Here is a 19,997-nt window from a genome sequence, read left to right as displayed (position 1 = left end):
CAAATAATAACCAAACGGTAGTTACGTTGACTTCTGGTAAAATGGACTTTCAAACAAAAAGCATTACCAAGGATAAAAAGGATTCACCTCATAATGATAAAAGGTTTATTTCATCAGGAAGATAAATTATTTAAAAAGCTCAAAATATATAAAACAAGCAAATAGAAGGTGGCAGAGAAAGTGAAAACATTGCCCTAGAGTGGGAGTTCACTGCTTTCCATTGCTAGATAGGCAGCCAGAAAACCAGTGAAGACAGAGATGATTTGAGTACACAATGTTTATTTCTCACAAGTGTATTTGTTTCCTATTGCTGCAAAAACAAATTACCATAAACTTAGTGGCTTAAAACAACACAGATGTATTCTCTTTGATTCTGGAGGTCAGAAGTCGAAAAGCAAGTTGTTGGCAGGCCAGTGTTCCTCTGGAGGCTCTAGGGGATAAAATGTTTCCTCTCCTTTTCTAATTTCTAGAAGCTACCTGTATGCCTTGGCTCATGGCTCCTTCCTCTCTAGTCAGAATGCAGCACTCACAATCTCTGTATCTGTCATCTCATCTCCTTTTCTCCTTTGACCTTGCCTGCCTCTTATAAGGACCCTTGCAATTACATTTAGTGCTTAGAGTTTAATCCAGGATAATCTCCCAAGTTCAGGATCCTTAACTTAATCATATCTGCAAAGTCTCTTTTGCCCTATAAGGTAATAAATATTCATAGGTTCTATGGATTAGGACTTGGATATATTAAGGGGGGCTATTCAGCTAACACAACAAGATGGATATAATTAGGCAAGTATTCTGCAGCTAGAAAATACATGTTCTTCTCTGATTCTTGTGGAACAATCACAAAAATTGATCATGTACTTAGCCATGAAACAAATTTCAACCGGTTTGAAAGTTGGGTATTTTATAGACATTTTTCTGACCATAATGCAGCCATGATAAGCACCTAATCTTGAAAAGGTGAAAGTTAAAAACCCAAACACTCAGGAAATGCAAAAGTCTTCAAATGTTTGGGTTTCTCTTTTTAAAAAGGAAAAATTATAATGGAAATTCAATTACCTGAGATTGAACAATAGCAATAATGAAAATAATATATATCAAAACAGTGGGGACGAAGCTAAAGCTGTATTTTGGAGGAAAAGTAACAGGTCTGAATGTGTCTATTTAGAAAAGCAGCTGAAAGGGGTGCCTGGGTGGCTCAGTCATTAAGCGTCTGCCTTTGGCTCAGGTGATGATCCCAGGATCCTGGAATTGAGCCCCGCATTGGGCTCCCTGCTCAGCAGGAAGCCTTCTCCCTCTTCCACTCCCCCTGCTCGTGTTCCCTCTCTCGCTCTTTCTCTCTCTGTCAAAATAAATAAATAACATCTTTAAGGAAAAAAAAGCAGCTGAAAATCAATGAACTAGGGGCGCCTGGGTGGCTCAGTTGGTTAAGCATCTGCCTTCAGTTCAGGTCATGATCTCAGGATCCTGGGATCAAGCCCCGCGTCAGGCTCTCTGCTCAGCAGCGAGCAGTCTCCCTCTCCCTCTGTGATCTCTCTCATTCTTATTCTCTCAAATGAATTAAAAAAAAAAAAAGTAATGAACTAATAAGCATCCAAAATAAGTAAATAATAAGAGAATAAAAGCAGAGACATAAGCAGAAAAGGTAAGAAAAAAGCTAAGAGCACAAATGAATTTGTTAGAAAGGAAACCTATGGTAGAAAAGATCAATAAAGTTTTTCTGTTAAAACTATTAATAGGCAAATCTGTGGTGAGATTATCAGGAAAGAAACAAGGCACAAATAAAACATACTAGGGGAAACAGGGAGCATACAGATTTAAAATAATGTATGAACAGCTTTATGCTAACAAATCTGAACATTTAGATGAAATGGGCAAATTCCTAGAAAGTGACAAATGCCTAAAATTGATTCAAGAATAAAAAGATTGGGGGCGCCTGGGTGGCTCAGTCGGTTAAATGTCTGCCTTCAGCTCAGGTCATGATCTCAGGGTCCTGGGATCAAGCCCCACATCAGGCTCCCTGCTCAGTGGGAAGCCTGCTTCTCCCTCTCCCACTCCGCCTGCTTGTGTTCCCTCTCTCGCTGTCAAATAAATAAAATCTTTAAAAAATAAATAAATAAAAAGACTGATTAGTCTTACCACCATTAAAGAAATTATTAGTTACAAATCTTTCCCCATAGAAAACACCAAGCCAAACATTCAAGGAACAGAAGTATATACAAACTACTGCAGAGAATAGAAAAAGAGCTCCTTAGTTCATTCTATCAAAATGATAGAACCTAGATACCCAAACTCAACAAAAATAAGCACACTGCATCTAGCAGCATATATAAACGATAATGCATGATAACACAGTTGGGTTACTCCAGGAATACTAGGTCACTTCAGCATTAGAAAAAGTTAAAGTATCATTCACTATATTAATGCTTTCAAAGAGTAAAGCTGTAGTATTGGCTCAGCAGATGCATTTGATAAATGCTTCAATTCCCATTCATGATGAAAACTTAACAAATTAGGAATAGAAGGGGATCTTTCCTAACTTGATAAAGAGCACTTGTTTTTAGTGGAGAAATACTTGTAGCATTCCCTTTACCATAAGTTAAAATGTTGTTACCTCTTTTGGTCAAAATACTAGCCAGCTGACAGTGACAACAATGAAGGAGTAAGAATCAGAAAAGAAGATTTATAAGGATTGCAGTTGAAAGATTGTTTTTTGAGTTTTTTACTCAAAAGACTGTACAGGTAAATTATTGGAATTAATAATAATAATAAGATGCTAAATATAAGATCATTATACAAAAATCTGTTTCATTTCTGAAATCAGCCACAAAAAGAAAATACAATTTTTTTTAAAAGATACAGTTTACAGTATCAACAAAACATATCTAGGTATAAATCCAACTAAGTATGTGCAAGCTCTTTATGGAGAAGATCAGCAGTAGTAGGGTCAGAGAAAACTAGTTTCAGATCCTCTCTACTTTTGGCTCCATGACTAGATCCAAACCCTCTCACAACTCTCCTGAGTTGTGCCTGTCCGTCTCTTAACACTATAAGTACTTACTAAATGATTGTCATTCTTACCCATGAGCAGTAGTGATTTTGATTATACAGATTCATCAAGAAAAACTTAAATTATGGTCATTATACACTGTTGAAGAATTTAGGGAAATGAATGTATTTTGTTTTTCTATAAAAATGATTACATTTTGTTTTGGTGTTTTTATGATTAGCTTCTACCTAAAAATTCTCTCAAGGGAATAAATCATTCTTAAGGGATGCTGTAGATCAGTGGGGCAAAATCACACAGACTCAAAGCAAAACCACATCTCCCAGTATCAACCTGGTATCAGTATACATTTATAATACCCTGAACTACATGCTGCTGCTTTAGTTCTGAGATCTGTGTATGGCTACTTTATCCTTTTCCTGGCCAGACACATACAGCAGAGTCTCTAAAGGCACATTTAAAAAGAGAAACTATTTTGTAACTTTTAAAAAACAGCATAGTGTTTTCTATGTAACCCTTTGTTTCTATGTAACATTTCTCTAAGTAAATATACAATTATATTAAGCACTAACAGCGTCTTTAATGAGGGATGGAAACTCTTAAAATAAGTATTTTCAAACATACGAAGCTTACTTTGGAAGTTGTTAAAAGAGCTTTAAAGTATGGTTCGTTCTTCCCCTTCTAATACCTTTTTTGTCTTTTTTTAGCAGCACGTTATGAAGAAGGAGAGTCGGAAGCAGAGAGCATTACTTCATTTATGGATGTTTCAAATCCTTTTTATCAGCTTTATGACACAGTTAGGAGTTGTCGGAATAACCAAGGGCAGCTAATAGCTGAACCTTTTTTCCATTTGCCTTCAAAGAAAAAATACCCTGATTATTATCAGCAAATTAAAATGCCCATATCCCTACAACAGATCAGGTAAGCTGCCTTATACATTACTCAATAGAAATCCATTTTCTTGTGGTTGATCCTGCACATATATCTCCTTGCTAAAATGGATAAGGATATTAAAGGTAAAAATGTTTTCACATGTCTAGAGTATGTCTTGCATATCACTCCTATGTGAAAAGTGAGAAATAAATTTGATTAAATGCAAATGATATTATTTGTACTGTAATAGAGTCAAGGCAAATAAAAGGTATTCCTGCTAGGCATTTGTGTGTCAGATTATAGACTATAAAGAGTCATGCAGCTCAAAACTTAACTGTTCATTTTCTTACAGCTGAACAAAGCACAGAAATCTTTCTGCTTATAATTCCTATTGATATTTTAATTACAACAGTTTAATTCTATTTAAATTTTGTATCTAAAGTTGAGTCCCCAGAATAAGCATAGGCAGCTCTTAGAGAATTCATTAGCTGAAACAGTACTTGAAAGATGGTTCATCTTGGTTTCCCCATCCTGTTTAAAACAATCATTGGGGGTTGCCTGCTCAGTCGGTAGAGCAATGCGACTCTTGATCTCAGGGTCGTGAGTTCGAGCCCCACATTGAGCATGGAGCCTACTTTAAGTACATACATACATACATACATACATACATAAACAAAAACAAATAAACATTGGGAATTCAGACAATACTGAAACCACTGCATCGTCATTAAAAATAATAGGAAATAGGGGTGCCTGGATGGCTCAGTCATTAAACGTATGCCTTCGGCTCAGGTCATGATCCCAGGGTCCTGGGATCGAGGCCCACATTGGGCTCCCTGCTCAGTGGGAAGCCTGTTTCTCCCTCTCCCACTCCCCCTGCTTGTGTTCCCTCTCTCGCTGTCTCCCTCTCTCTCAAATAAATAAATAAAATCTTTAAAAATAATAATAATAATAATAGGAAATAAGTAATAACGTAACTCTCATGGTGCAGGTTAGGTTCTACCGTATAGCCAAATAGAGGCAACAAGGTAAAAATATATCTTAACTGGGCAAAATCAGAATAAGCTGGTATTTATCAGGACAGATAACTAACCTTTCAAATAGTAGGAATTAAAATTCTTATACTTGTTGGATTCTAGAAAATAAGGTTGTTAACAACATATGTTTCATGGTTTTGCATTTATAACTTCTGTTTTCATTATTTGATCAGTAAAATTTATGGTGTTTTTACTTAATGCAAATTTTGGAGGTTTTGTACCCAAATAGGATATAGAAAGTCAGTTTATTTGATCCTCTTAAAGTAACATGGAAATTAAAGCTGCCACTCATTAAGAAAATAGCCTAGAAATTTGTCTTTTATACTCTTTGTCTTGAAAAAGATAGCGACAGTCTTATAGATGTCGAGAGGTTCCCTATTAACTCAATTTTTTTTTTTTTAAAGATTTTATTTATTTGACAGACAGCGAGAGAGGCAACGTAAGCAGGGGGAGTGGGAGAAGGAGAAGCAGGCCTTCCACAGAGCATGGAGCCCTATGCGGGGCTGGATCCCAGGACCTGGAATCATGACCTGAGCTGAAGGCAGATGCCTAATGACTGAGCCACCCAGGCACCCCATTCACTCAACAATTTTTGTCCTTAGTTTCTTTTCTTCCTCAGTCTTTTTTTTTTTTTTTTTTTTTAGTCAAAATAATGAGTTTAGTATAAAGGAAGACATATTCTCAGCCAACCCAATCACCTGCCTACAACCTTCTTCTAAGTTAGAATTTCCTAATAGAAACCTTGCTTGGTTAAGTCAGGAATTCTGTACCTTTCCCCCTTTTTAAATTTACTTCTTGACAGTTGTCTGGCACATAGGTAGGAGAGTGTGAGGAATAGAGAAATGGCTGAGGCCTAGCTGGTAGCACACTAGAGTTCTGAAGGGTCAGCTTTTAGCATGGCTAATCTACCTCCTTTCCAAGGACACATGGCCAGTGGTGCCTGACAGGAGCCGGACTACCGTCCATTGTTTCTACATCAGAACAACACGGAAATCTACAGCAGTGCTGACCAAATAGAACTTTCTATGATGATGGAAATGTTGTTTTCTCTGCCCTGTCCAGTATTGTAGCCACTAGTCACATGTGACTATTGAGCTCTTGAAATGTGGCTGGTGCGACTAAGGAACTAGATTTTAAATTTTATTTCAATTTAAATAGCCACATGTGGCTAGTGGCTAATGTATTATATAGCACAGTCCTAGGGAGATTTGTTGGCAGAAGGATGATAGTTGAGTGTCATCAAAAGCAACAAAAATAGGGGTGCCTGGGTGGCACAGTCAGTTAAGCATCCGATTCTTGGTTTCAGCTCAGGTCATGATCTCATACTCCTGGGATCAAGCCCCACCTCAGGCTCCACGCTCAGCGAGGAGTCTGGTTAGGACTCTCTGTCTCTCTGCCCCTCCGTTCCACGCACACATGCTCTCTCTTGCTTTCTATAAAATAAATCATTAAAAAAAAGGGCGGGGCACCTGGATGGGTCAGCCATTAAGCGTCTGCCTTCAGCTCAGGTCATGATTCCGGGGTCCTGGGATCGAGCCCCATGTCAGGCTCCCTGCTCGGCGGGAAGCCTGCTTCTCCCTCTCCCACTCCCCCTGCTTGTGTTCCCTCTCTCGCTGTCTCTCTCTGTCAAATAAATAAATAAAATCTTTAAAAAAAAACAACAACAACAAAAATGAAGGAGTGGGCAGGAGCTAGACAGCGTGGCTCCATATGTCACCTTCCACTGTGCTGGGGCTTATCATCCCCATCTTTTATTTCCCATTGTGCCTATCCTGCCCCCCTCTAATTTTGATGAACATCAGTCTCATAAATACCTGCAGATTGATTATAGATTGTCATTTACAAGTTCGAGTTCCACATCTATTCTTTGTGGGTATTGAGAATACTCAGCACATTACTCTTAGAGTTGGCAGGGATAAGTCTGAGTCTATAATTTTAAATTCTAGGTGCTAGCCACGTAGGCTGGTACTGAGAGCTGTTTGTGCATAGTTGTATGCTTCACTCCCGAGATGTTCTCCAAATGTTCGTATCTTTTTAAGCAGTACGTGGAATCTGCATATAGTGTGCAAGTGCTTCAGTCAAAAGATTTAAAAGTCTATCCTATGTGCATACAGAGTTAGGGCCCACGGTGACTTTTCACTTTGTGTAAAATGTAAAAGGGACATGGGGTACCTGAGTGGCTTGGTTGGTTAGGCATCCGACTCTTGATTTCAGCTCAGGTCATGATCTCAGGGTTGTGGGATCAAGCCCTGCGTCGGGCTTCCCCACTCAGCTGGGAGTCTGCGTGAGTGTCTCTCTCTCCCTCTGCCCTTCTCCCCATGCATGCACTCTCTCTCTCTCTCAAATAAATAAATATTTTTTAAAAAATATAGGGATGCCTGGGTGGCACAGTTGGTTAAGCATCTGACTTTTGGTTTTGGCTCAGGTTGTGATCTCAGGGTCTTGGGATTGAGCTCCACGTTGGGCTCTACACTCAGTGCAGAGTCTGCTTGAGATTCTCTCTCACTCTGCCCCTCCTGCTCATGCTCTCTCTCTCTCTTTAAAATAATAAATAAATAAATCTTTAAAGTAAAATATATAAGGGACTTTATGAGAGTTGGTATTAGCAATAGCCATAGTGTCTAAAAGATACCAGAATTCTTAAGACTTTTAAGCAAAATAAGTAATATCAATTTTAAGCCATCATAATTAGTTACAAATGTTTGTATTAGAAGAAAAGTAGTGAATGGACTCTGACATATCTGCCTCTCATTTACCATCTTAAGACCTCTTCGTTATACATATATATATATCCCCTTTCATGGTATTGTGAGTACATTCTCTTTTCATTAACCTTCATGAAGAGGCTAGATCACCATGGTTCTTCATTAAGGTATCTTAAAACCTCCCTGATTTTTTTTTTTTCCTCTTTCTGGGGTTTGCATGTTAACCTAACTAACAGAGGTTTTCCGTTAGGGTTGTTGCTAATATATTTGCTTTGTAATTGACCACCTTGGCACCCTAGGTCCTCTTATTACTTCTTATAGTGTTTTGTTCTTCTGGATTTTCAGGTAGACTGTCATACTGCCTAAATACAGTGGTGCTTTTGCCTCCTTTCTATCTTGAAGGTGCCCCTTCTGGGCTTCTCATCAGTATCACAAGTAAAGAGGTCAGCTAGTGCTTGTTAGGATTTTTGTACTGGACTTTCAGTAAGGGTGTTTCATCATTTTCGTAAAGGTAAATTGTAGTCATGTGTTTGTCTTTCACAGAACAAAGCTAAAGAACCAAGAATATGAAACTTTGGATCATTTGGAGTGTGATCTGAATTTAATGTTTGAAAATGCCAAACGCTATAATGTTCCCAATTCAGCCATCTACAAGCGAGTTCTGAAATTGCAGCAGGTCATGCAGGTATGATTCCTGGGATTTGCTTAGCTGTGGTATGTATAATTGAAATAATTTTACAGACTTTGAGTGTGTACTTCTAAGATGTGTGACTTCTCCCAGCAATATCACATCATTTATTTCAACCACAAGTACTGCTGAGTATTTTTTTTAGAGTTGTCAGGCCCATGTAGAGTAGAAATAATAATTTAGACTGGGTTAGCTTTGTGAGTGGAGGAGCAGGGATTTGTGCCTGGGGAGTCATTTTAGGGTCCTCAGGAAGTTTCCCTCCAGTCACAGGTGGTACTCCATCATTTAGATTTTATTTCTTTGGTTCTAGACTTGTGTCTGTTAGGGTAGCATTGGTCCTAGGAGAAAGAACATCTTAAAGCTAATTAATCATTGTACAGTGTTCAAGAATTTATCAGATCCTTTCTGAGAGCACGTCCTAGTGCGCAACAGGGAGTCATGGGTGATCTAGGGGTTTTGAAGAAAGGCATAGATATGAAATACAAATTGTGTCTGTCAGTTTTGGGTAGAATCTTTCTGGAAAGAGAATCGCAGAGCAAGGAAGCAACAGAAGCAATTTTAAATAACCCTGGAGAATCTTCACTCTGTGTAGTCGATCCTGACATCGGTGCTGCACATTTCTCGTATTGCCTTTCAGCGCTGTGCATGCGTTCCCTAAGTCCGTAATGGTTGGACTTTCAGCTGTTTGGCAGAAGGTCTTTAAAAATGCATGTGTTGAAAGTAGATCTTCTTTTCACCTCTCTCATTAAACTTTCTTCTTCGCCACACCATCGCTGAAGAAGGCAAGGGTACCAAAGACTGTCTTTAGTTGGCTTCACCTAAAAATGGCAGGACACCCCTACAACTTGCCTCAGCGCTTTCAACAAGCTGGTGCCGTTGTAGTCTTGCAGTTGAGCTAGTGTGGATTCCTCAACTCTCTGGATCCAGTTTTTAACCTACTTTTCTGTAGGTCATGCAAGCTTTTGTTAAACTGGGTTATTGAAAATGTTTACTGACTCTTTAATTTTGTGCATCTTACATGTGGTTGTATTTTTCTAAGAGAATCTGATATGTCTGGCTCTTTAATATTCATATATTCTAGGAGCATTCAGCAGGATGAGCTTAACTCCACGGTATGCTCTGTTTCAGGCAAAGAAGAAGGAGCTTGCCAGGAGGGATGACATTGAGGATGGAGACAGCATGATTTCTTCAGCCACCTCTGATGCTGGTAGCGCCAAAAGAAAAAGGTACGTATTCTTCTCCTAGATGGAGACAGCGCTATTATTTTGTTTTTGATAAGTGCAGGAAAAATGTGTTTTTAAGCTGTCAGGTATGAATTCTCTTATAAGCTCTAATTATTTGCTAACAGATCTTCTGTTAGAATTTATTTGTGAGTGGTATGATCAGCACTGCTGTTGGTGCAAGTGCCGTAATGGCTGTAGACCACATGGATGAAAGTGACAGCTACTTATGGGGCTCGGCAAAGCATCTTACTCTGTTGGCCGTCTGGGCCGTTTTGCTTTCATGTGGCATTTCAGGAGTGCCACTTAAATCTAATTTCGGTAATTTCTATGTGGTGAATTGCAAAACATTTCAGTACTATCACTGCAGTGAAGTCAGTTGCTGATACTCCTGAGTCTTTGTTTTTCCTTATTAATCTGATCTTTATTTGCCATTTTAAGGATGTCAGATTGCAGACAACCACGTCATAGCTTCTTGTAGTTCATAAAATGCTAAGCTAGATGTTTGGTTTTTCTCTCTTTCTAATCTTTCTCCGAACTTCACTCACCCTTCCTTTCTCTCATGGGTTCTATGGAAGGGCACCTCACTGTAAGACTCTGAAGCTGGACTCCTATAAAGAATCCTGCAAGAACATCTCTTTTGTCTACTCCTCCCACACAGAGTTTCTCTGGCTCGATCTTTGTGGAACACCATATTCTCCCTCAGCCTTAACTGTCTCACCATCTTTGTAGCATTGGTTGCTCCAGGGAGAATGCCTTAAACAAGAAATAAGCTAATCACTAGTAGCGGGTGCAGATCCAGAGTTGAATGAAGGAGTCACTAGTAACTGTTGACACTGTTTTGTTCATGCATTAATAGATCCACTAAGATCAGAGGATTTAAAAAAGTGGTTTACAAAAGAGAAACTGCCCTATCTTTTCCTCTTATAAATAGCATTTGGGAAAAATTTTTTAGTTTTGAGAGTAACTGCTGTGCTATGCCATGGTAACTAAATTGATTGGTATACCCTGAGATGTGAGTCTCCTCCATTACTGGCCTATGAATTTCATCCTTCCAAGTTCTTAATTCCTTGTTATACCAGGGACAACGAAGAAAAATGTGAAACCAGATCAGAGACATCAAATCAAGGACATCTTTGAGTGTAATTATATAACTCTACTACAGCATCACCTGTGTTTTCCAGATCAGTCACCCATCAAAGATAAAAACTTCTAAGACAAAAGAAGGTAATGGAGGCAAAAGTGATGGTACAGTTAGTGCCAACACTGAATGGAAAGAGAGATCTGAAACTAGTTGAGCCTTATAACAGTTCTGAGGAAGCATTAACCCAGGCCAGATCCTTAATGACCACTCTGTCTCTGTGGCTTGTAGTTGGTGGGGCAACCCAAGTAAATCACAGGAAAGTTATTACTCTCAAATCTCCCGCAAAAAGAAAACTAAGTATTGTTGAAATCATAAAATCCTACTTCAGATAAAACGTCTCTGTGAACAGGTTTCCTAGGAAGTGTTTTGAATAATAAAGTGAAAAACACAAGAGAAGAACAAATTTAAATCCTAGCTAAAGCAATAAAAGAACATACCTGGTTTTGAAATACAGGCATAAGTGGACATTAAGAGGTTCAGAGAAGCAGGTCCTATCTATGCTTTGAACTGTGTGACAAAGAAAGAAACATTAACGAGCCTTTTAGAAGGTAGCTCGTTATGTTAGGTTTTGCTAGCGAGAAATAGACTTTTCCGGAATTCAGGCAAATACAGCTGCCTGGTAGGTTAAATTCAGCTTGCCCAGTGAAGTCAGGGCCAGGTTTTTCAAGTACCACTTAACTCCTAAATATTGTGTATGATTCTATCTTTGCCTTATTTTTTTAATATCAAAGAGTGTGAAAAATATTAATGTATGTTATCTTCATTCCGGGAGTGCATTCTTCTCCCCCACCCCTTTGCCCAAAAGTCTACCTGCTGTCATCCATGTTAAAATGTTCCAAGTATTCTTAATATCTTTTATCTTTTGGATTGAATAATCCTCTTTTTTCTCAACCGTATTTGGTTTGTACATGACCCTCCAATGTTGCTTGTTTTGTTTCTCTTCACATGTAATGTTTGTTTCTGCTTTCCCAGGAACACTCTTGACAGTGAGATGTTGGGTCTCAGGAGGCTCTCCAGGTGTGCAGTCCTTTTTTATGCATAAACATATTTTTAAAAGTATAATTTCTGTGGCATGGTCAGTACTGATTAGGTGAAAAGTGAAGTCTTCAGCATGTGAAATAAGTTTTCATTTGGGTGCCAGTTGTTTTTATGAATAAAGAAAGCAGTATAGTTTAGAAGTATAGCTGGTAGAATAAATTCAGAATTAGTTCGCCTTGATATGTTCTGAAGCCTTAATTTGTTGCTAGCTTTGCCAGTGGCCGCAAGCCCTCTCACTGGTCACTGTGGTTGTGCTTGTGCAACAGAAGGTAGAGGCTGAGAATATGATGGCATCAGCAGCGCCCAGAGGCTGGCAGACAGTGGTGCCCTTTCAAGGATGTCTTTTACACACTTGGGGGTGGTGGAGGGATCAAAACCAATGTTGAAGTCAGGTGATATCAGCCTGAGTTGGCACCTGTGCATTGGGTTAGCACTTCTCGAGCATGAATACATTTTGTCAGTCTCTGATCTTGCCCATGTTTTATTTCTTTGAAAGCATCCATTCTTTTGCATGTCACTTATGATTTTTAAAAGAGCCTATGAGTTGCCATGTTATAGTCCTAGTCATCGTTGTGTGGTGCTTTTATTTTCACCTTAGCCTTCTGGCGTTCATGGAGTGTCAATTGCTTGCGGAACACCAGACTCCACTCTTACAGGCCATAAAGGCAAATGTTTAGGCATCACCTCCACGTGCCAGGAACTTACTGGCCAGGAAGAAAGGCAGGTTGAAAACAAATGAAATTATGTGGGAGCAGGGTCATAGAATAATTGCACAAGGTACACAGTTGTGTAGTTTTATGGAACTACATACATGACTGCCCAAAGAGCTCCAGGAAATGTGATTTCCCTATCATGCTTTTCTTTGCAAGTTAGATGTTAATAAAGTTATCTGCATGTTTCTCCCATATGTAGTCCACTCTGTTAACTCTGTGTTATCAGTTACCTTCTTCCTAATATTTTCCTTAAGAAAAATTTTCTTAGATCACGAACTTAAGAAAAAGACCATGGGTTATATTTCGCTTACATCTTTCATAGTGTGTATGGTACTAACTCTCAGTAATAGTAGAAATAGAAATGTGGGGCATCTGGAGTAATATTATAACCCCAGGCTCTTAGAACCTAACTGCCCAAGTTCAAATCCTAGTTATTCTAATTAGCTCTGTGATTTGAGCCTCACCTCAATTTCCTCATCTGAAAAAAGAGTTGATAACTATACCTACGTAAGATCATCGTGAGGACCTGGGTGGTTGATGTGTTTAAAGCCCTTAGAACTGGGCCTAGGTACAGTTAGTACTCAAAATCCAACTCTGATTATTTTCTGGAAGTAGTTCCTGTTGACATCAAGGCTCGGTAGATTTCATTTTGTTTTTAGTCCTCTGTTGCTAGTCTGGGAAACTCTTTAGAAAGGTTTATTATTTATTAAAAGGTTTTATTCCTTGAAGAGTTGAAGATGCAGTGAATGTAGCCAGCCTGGTAAAGGAGAGAACCTTTGGGTTTACTTAGCTTAACAGCAGACACCACTGAAACTCTAGAATCAGGGAGTTAAATGCTGGGAGACCTGGGAGCCTATGAACAGGGTAGAGAGGCCCATGGTAAGTGCTGACTTTTGGGAAAGGGAGGGACATCATAAAAGCAGCCTGGTGATTATCAGCTGATGCAAGTCTTAGTTCTGATTGCTCACTTTATGACCTTAAGTATTTGCTTGACCCTTGTAATCCTCCAGTTTTCCAACTGCAAAGTTGGGATAGTAAGTGTACCTGGTTCTTAGAGCTTGAGGATTAAATGACGTCACACATATAGTGCTTTACTAGTACAGCCCCTGGCACATGGTAGAAGTGTTAGCTATAACCATAAATGGGAATTTTGTGTGTATATATGCAAACGTGAATACATATAATAATAAATAATAGCTTCAGAGGAAGTATAATGTTAAGGACATTTGAGAATATAGTCAGCCACAAAGTATGAGGGTGAGGACTAACACTGTGGCATGAAAAATTGAAAGGAAAGATCAGATCCAGAAGGGCTTTGAAGGTTCCTCTAAAACTTGGTGATAAACTAAGAGAAGCAAAAAGTGAGTGATTGCAGTGTTTCAAGCTGGGTTGGGAGTCAGGAGGATGGTGGAAGTGCTGGCCCTGGAAAATCAGATTCAGAACAGAGCCTCTTGTAGCTTCTCATCTTTGTGCAAGTTAGAAAAAGCACCCATTTCTCAAGACACTTTGATTTGTTGGAAAATTGCTGTAATGATTTTGTTAGCACAGAACCCTTCATGGCCCATCTCCTGTAAAATTCTAGAGCTGCATATTTATTATAACAATGTCTGTTATCTAAATTGGTGTCCCCTTAAGTGTGGCACCCATAAGTGCACAAAGTTAAACAGCCCTGGTTTTGAACTCCTTTAACATATTTTACTTCAGTATGTTTAAAGGAGCTGATTAAAAAAAGAAGAGTGAGTATGCCAGTTACAAGGTCTGAGATTAATGTCCTTTTTCCAAAATGGGTAGGAGTAAACGAACTATGTACGGTTAGTGGTGTGGGAGAGGAGGACAGGTAAGATACATAGAGGGGTTCTAAGAAGAATCTGAAAAGCAAAGTGACATTGAAAACAGTAAACGGAAAGTACCAGTTAGGGAAATATGGTTTCTGTCTTTTTGTAATTCTTCCCTCATTTCAGAAAGTATATGAAGTTGCTTTCAAAAGTCACATGTAATAAAGTTCGGCATCCATATTGGACAAAGACAGAGCAAAAACACCAACCACCCAAGCTAATATAGTTGTTATGGAAGAGTCTGAAATTTAACTCAGTTTTTTCTGATAGCCAGATTAAAACTAATGGGCCAGTAGTTCTCAGTGTCAAAGGCAATATAGGGATCAGGAAAGATGTCAACAAAATAACAAAACTGGGTTTACCCAGTTCAGAGAAGGTTGTACGTGACCCTAACAACACAAGTTTTACTTGCCTTTGAGGATGGAAACCAGTTACACATCACTCTTAAAGAGTGAACGAATGATACAAATGGGGAGAGGATACTATTGGTTATAAAAGTCCTAAAACAATACATTTCAGTTATTAGAGCAGCCTCTTAAATAAATTCAGATTTCACATTTTTTAAAAATTTTATTTATTGGAGAGAGAGAGAGAGAAATCACAAGCATGGGGAGGGGCAGAGGGAGAAACAGACTCCGCTGAGTAGGGAGCCCAGTGCAGGGCTCAATCTCTGGAGCTCGGGATCATGACCTGAGCCGAAGGCAGATACTTGACCAACTGAGCCACCCAGGAGCCCCCAGATTTCACATTTTGGATATGTCCCATTCAAAGCTGCTTGGTGTCAGAGCTATCCCACTCTCCATTCTTTTACTTTGTTGGCATTTTCCCTAAAATTCAGTAAAAAAAACTTTCCCTCCTCTTTAAAAAAACTCCTAAAAATCTGCCCTAGACCCACTCTCAGATTTGTAGAGTATTTGTAGCTTCATACAGAAAAGGCCAGTGATGATTGGGGGTGATATACTGGAACTAGGAAGGGAGGAGAGCTTACCTGGACCAAGAAAGAAACCTTGAATTGTTCTGTGTGATATTCCTGGATTTTGAGTTGATTATTGGAGAGACTTTTTTAAGCTCACAGGTTCACAATGGGATTTCTGAGTTTTCCTTTTGTAGTTTGACCCCCACAAGTGAGATCTAAAGAAACTATAACTATCTTTAGTAGTTTTAAGCATAGATTTCTGTGATGTCAAATTCAGATTTGGAAATTTTTCTTTAGAGGCTTCCTGAAGGTTAATGTCATCTGTGTTCTAATCTCTGCCTGCATGTGGAGCTCTGTGGTTTGGAGCTCTGTTCCAAGTTCCCCTTCCATTATCCACCTACTGAGTCCTGGACTGAGAGGACTCTTGCTGTCACACCAGTGCAACCAGATACCTCTTTGGGGAAATTGTTCCCACTGAATGAAACTTCTCCTAACATATCTAACAATTACTTACTTGACATAGAGACACAAAAATACTAAGAGGAGAAAATGGCAGAAATGATCCTGGAGCCACTCAAGATTACCCAAGGGAAATGAGCAGTCTGAGTGAAGGCACAGGAAACGGAGGTCCTTTTTCCCTCCTAACTGACCACTTTCAGGCTGTCTTAGCTCCATCATGCTTGGAAGATAGGCATTTCTGACACATTTTAAAAGCTTGACTTAAAGATAGAAATTTCTTTTCTTGTCTGTTAATTCTTTATTGGGGTTTTGTTTCTTTTTTTAAAAAAGCATATTTTGAACTTTGGAGAGAAAATATCTGGCCTTTGGCCTCTTTATGATCCAGCAGTAGAGTGAGTCTCCTGGACTAGGAGACCCATTTTGAGGAGACCCATTCAGCCACATTGCTTCAGAAATGAACTTCCTTCCATTTGTAAGACAGGAAACAGATAAAAAATATTTATCTCGGGCGCCTGGGTGGCTCAGTTGGTTAAGCGACTGCCTTCGGCTCGGGTCATGATCCTGGAGTTCCGGGATCAAGTCCCACATCGGGCTCCCTGCTCAGCAGGGAGTCTGCTTCTCTCTGTGACCCTCTTCCCTCTCGTGCTCTCTGTCTCTCATTCTCTCTCTCTCAAATAAATAAATAAATAAAATCTTTAAAAAAAATATTTATCTCTAAGTACTACATTATATGACATTATCAGTGTTTATTGAATAGAAATAAAGTCATAAATTATTTCTTTTTATTACCTACCTGAGTGTTCATCTGGAGACTGCTGGCTTGAGTCTTGTTAGAATTTATCATTGTCCTGAAAACATACAAATAGTGGGCCAGAAATCATGCTGGAAGGTCATCTCTTCTAATAATTCACTGGACAACTCACCTTGGCAAGTCATTTATCCTTTCTGAGCCAGTTTCCTCAACAAATAGGAGACAGCCTATCTGTTCTCTTGGGCTCTCTTTTAACTTGGGCTCTGATCTGTGGTCCCTTGACTTTGTTCCACACCACGCACATCTGTTGCTTAGTGTCACATCTCACTGGGAGAATTTGGAGAACAAGACAGGGACTCACATTCAAGGATGAAAATTATTTAAGAGCTCAGGTGAACCACAGAGCATTTACTCCTGAAGCTAGGTTGGGATGTTGGAATAATGCCCATGGAGCTGGAGGAAGCGGGGACTGACCTAGACAAGATAAATGTAGGAGAGACTTATACCCACTATAGAGACTAGTCTTGCAGATAGCCTCCTGTTGTTTCCTGGTAACCAGGATATGCAGGTGTTCAGAGTGATTGTCTTAAGAGATGGCACATTCTCTTTGTGTGTGTTTGGTTTTAGTTTTTTGAAGTGAGGACTGTTAGTAACAGGGAATTAGTAATTTTATTCCATTTTTGCTGTGTTCTTAAAAACAAACATTTCAACTGATAACAGAATTTCATTTTCTTTGGGTGTTAGAGAAGTTTTTTTTCAAGCATTGCATTTCGTAAAAATTCTAAACAGGTTTGTCTGGTGTTCGTTGGCTGCTCCTGCCAGAGTCACTATGTTTTAACTATTTGGAAATTCTCCTATATTTGCTTATAGCTGCCAGCATGTTTACTGTGTTTGTGGCATATGTAATCAATAAATTATCATTATGAAGCACCTTCCCACATGATTAATTTTTCATTTCATGTTCATCCCTGTATGAAGAAAACTGAACCTCTTCTCATTTCTCCCCCTTTCTACCCCCCCCCCCCGCCAACAGTAAAAAGAACATAAGAAAGCAGCGAATGAAAATCTTATTCAATGTTGTTCTTGAAGCTCGTGAGCCAGGTTCAGGCAGAAGACTTTGTGATCTCTTTATGGTTAAACCATCCAAAAAGGACTATCCTGACTATTATAAAATCATATTGGAGCCAATGGATTTGAAAATAATTGAACATAACATCCGCAATGACAAGTATGCAGGGGAAGAGGGAATGATAGAAGACATGAAGCTGATGTTCCGGAACGCCAGGCACTACAACGAGGAGGGCTCCCAGGTAAGGATGTGTGGGAATCCTGGGGTGGGCATGTTTTCTTTTGGGTGCTGGTAGCATAATGCATTTTGAGAGACTGGATCTAGAGGCCCTCCCTTAGGTTGCTCTTCTCAACGATTAGCTTTGTCTTTTCTTAATTGTTAACATGGCAATCCATTGCAAAGGTTAGAAGTTCAAACTCTCTATAAGCTGACATCCTGTATTTGAATCTTGCTCTGCCAGTCCCCCTGTGAGTGACTTACCTTCTTCTGAGCCTCATTCTCCCTATCTGTGCCCTTGAGATATTGATAGGGCCATTGTAGGATTTAAACAAGAGAGCATACACAGAGCACATAGTGCCCAAATGAAAGCCAGTGACCCTAAAATCTTTGCTCATTGTTACTACCCGCAATAGCCATACTTCTCCAGGGATAGTCCACAAAATGGTATGATTATATAAGAATCAGGATGTTCTCAGAAAGGCACCTCTAAGTAATTGATTTTGTTATGAAGTATCTTGATTTTCAGTTCCTTATCAGTGTAGCTATAATACATTCTTCCTTCTTTGATATTTTTTGTTTCATATTCTGTATCTTTATTGAAGTATAATTGACATGTAACATTAGTTTCAAGTGTACAAAATAATGATTTGATATTTATACATACTGCACTTGATCACAATGTCTAGTTAACATCTGTCACCATGCATAGTTATAAAATTCTTTTTCTTGTGATGAAACTTTTAAAATCTACTGTCTCAGCAACTTTCAGATATGCAGTGCAGTGTTAATAACTATAGTCACGATGCTGTACACTGTGTCCTCGTGACTGATGATCGTATAACTAGAAGTTTGCAGTTTTGGACCGCCTTCATCCATTTCACCCATTCCCTACCCTCTGCATCCGGCAACCACCAATTTGTTCTCTGTGAGCTTGGGTTTTTTGGTTTTGGTTTTGGTTTTTCAGAATATACATATGCGTGAGATGATATAGTATGTCTTTCTCTGTCTGACTTATTTCAACTAACATAATGCCCTCATGGTCCATCCGTATTGTCACAAATGGCAAGATTTCATTCTTTTTTTATGGCTAAATAATATTCTGTGTGTGTGTGTGTGTGTGTGTGTGTGTGTGTGTGTGTGTGTGTGTGTTTATCCATTCATCTGTTGATGGACACTTACGTTGCTTCCGTATCTTGTTTATGGTAAGTAATGCTGCAGTGAACATGGATAAGGGTGCATATACCTTTTCGAGTTTCCTTTATCTACTTTAAATCTTCCAGAAATAAAATAATATCATGTATTTCCTTTCTTCTTGCTATTACAAAATAAAGTAGGCACTGAGGGTACTTGTGATCAAACCCACTGTCATAGGGGGATGTAGCTGTACGGGCCATTAGGTGAGTAACCTTGTTCTTGGCTATGTATTACCACCCTTGGCTCCGTCTTCAGAGAAAGATCCTAAGCAGGGATTGTTGCTTTTCACAGATCAGAGGCCAGATTGTGAATTCAGACTGATATTAAATCCCATTTAACAATATTTGAGGTATTGCTGTCCAACTATCATATACTTTTTAATTTTTATTTCCCATTGAGCTAAGTCTGCTACCTTGAGGGTCCAGTGGAAGAGAGATTTATGAAGAAAGCAACACATATAATTATGTTTTAGAACTTCTGTAAAAACTTGCAGTGATTCTGCTGCAGTAGTTCTCAGACTTTAGCATGCATGTCTGCACATTAGAATCACCTGGAAAGCTTAAACAACAAACCATTTGAGGCTGAGGCCCACCCTGCAGAGATGCGATTTGCTTGCTCTCTAGTGATCTCAAGCTTTATGTCTTTAGTTCCCAACTATGCTAATGTGTGTTTTTAAAACTTCTTTATAGATGCATATTCTACTTCAATAGAACGTTTTTTAGAAAATAATTTTAAATATATTTATGGAATATAGGTGTACAACGACGCACACATCCTGGAGAAGTTACTCAAGGATAAAAGGAAAGAGCTGGGCCCGCTGCCTGATGATGACGATGTGGCTTCTCCCAAACTCAAGCTGAGTAAGGCAGCCTCAACGCTTGTTACTCAGTTTAGTCTGTCAAGGATAGAGTACTGATTCACTGAAATAATGTCTAATTAAGTGGTGAATATGTTTGAACTCACACTCCAGCAGGGAGTTTCTTTCCTTCTCTCAAGCACTCTGTATTTTAAGTAGTTAAACTGTGGAAAGCATGTGGGGAATAGATTAAAAAGTCAGAGGTTTTGTTTACTCTCTAAATGCTGTGGACATTTTGTAAATATTAAGTAGTAAGAATAGATATTTTTTTCTATA

General features: G+C 39.0%; 1 protein-coding gene across 19 annotated transcripts in view; it reads left to right on the top strand.

The window, feature by feature from the left end:
• PBRM1 (polybromo 1) overlaps positions 1-19,997 on the top strand; it is a 115,948-nt gene that overhangs the window by 41,099 nt on the left and 54,852 nt on the right. For 13 of the 19 annotated variants that reach the window (XM_027582392.2, XM_027582382.2, XM_027582384.2 and 10 more), the window contains 6 exons: positions 3,712-3,925; positions 8,163-8,304; positions 9,436-9,533; positions 11,644-11,688; positions 17,417-17,693; positions 19,620-19,725. In XM_027582392.2, the coding sequence (XP_027438193.1) occupies positions 3,712-3,925; positions 8,163-8,304; positions 9,436-9,533; positions 11,644-11,688; positions 17,417-17,693; positions 19,620-19,725 (882 nt within the window). The remainder of the gene's footprint in view (positions 1-3,711; positions 3,926-8,162; positions 8,305-9,435; positions 9,534-11,643; positions 11,689-17,416; positions 17,694-19,619; positions 19,726-19,997) is intronic. The other 6 variants (XM_027582401.2, XM_027582400.2, XM_027582399.2 and 3 more) reach the window with 1 other exon arrangement.

The sequence above is a fragment of the Zalophus californianus genome, chromosome 1 (assembly GCF_009762305.2).
Source record: "Zalophus californianus isolate mZalCal1 chromosome 1, mZalCal1.pri.v2, whole genome shotgun sequence".
NCBI lineage: Eukaryota > Metazoa > Chordata > Mammalia > Carnivora > Otariidae > Zalophus > Zalophus californianus.
This window is presented reverse-complemented; position numbering and strand designations above follow the sequence as displayed.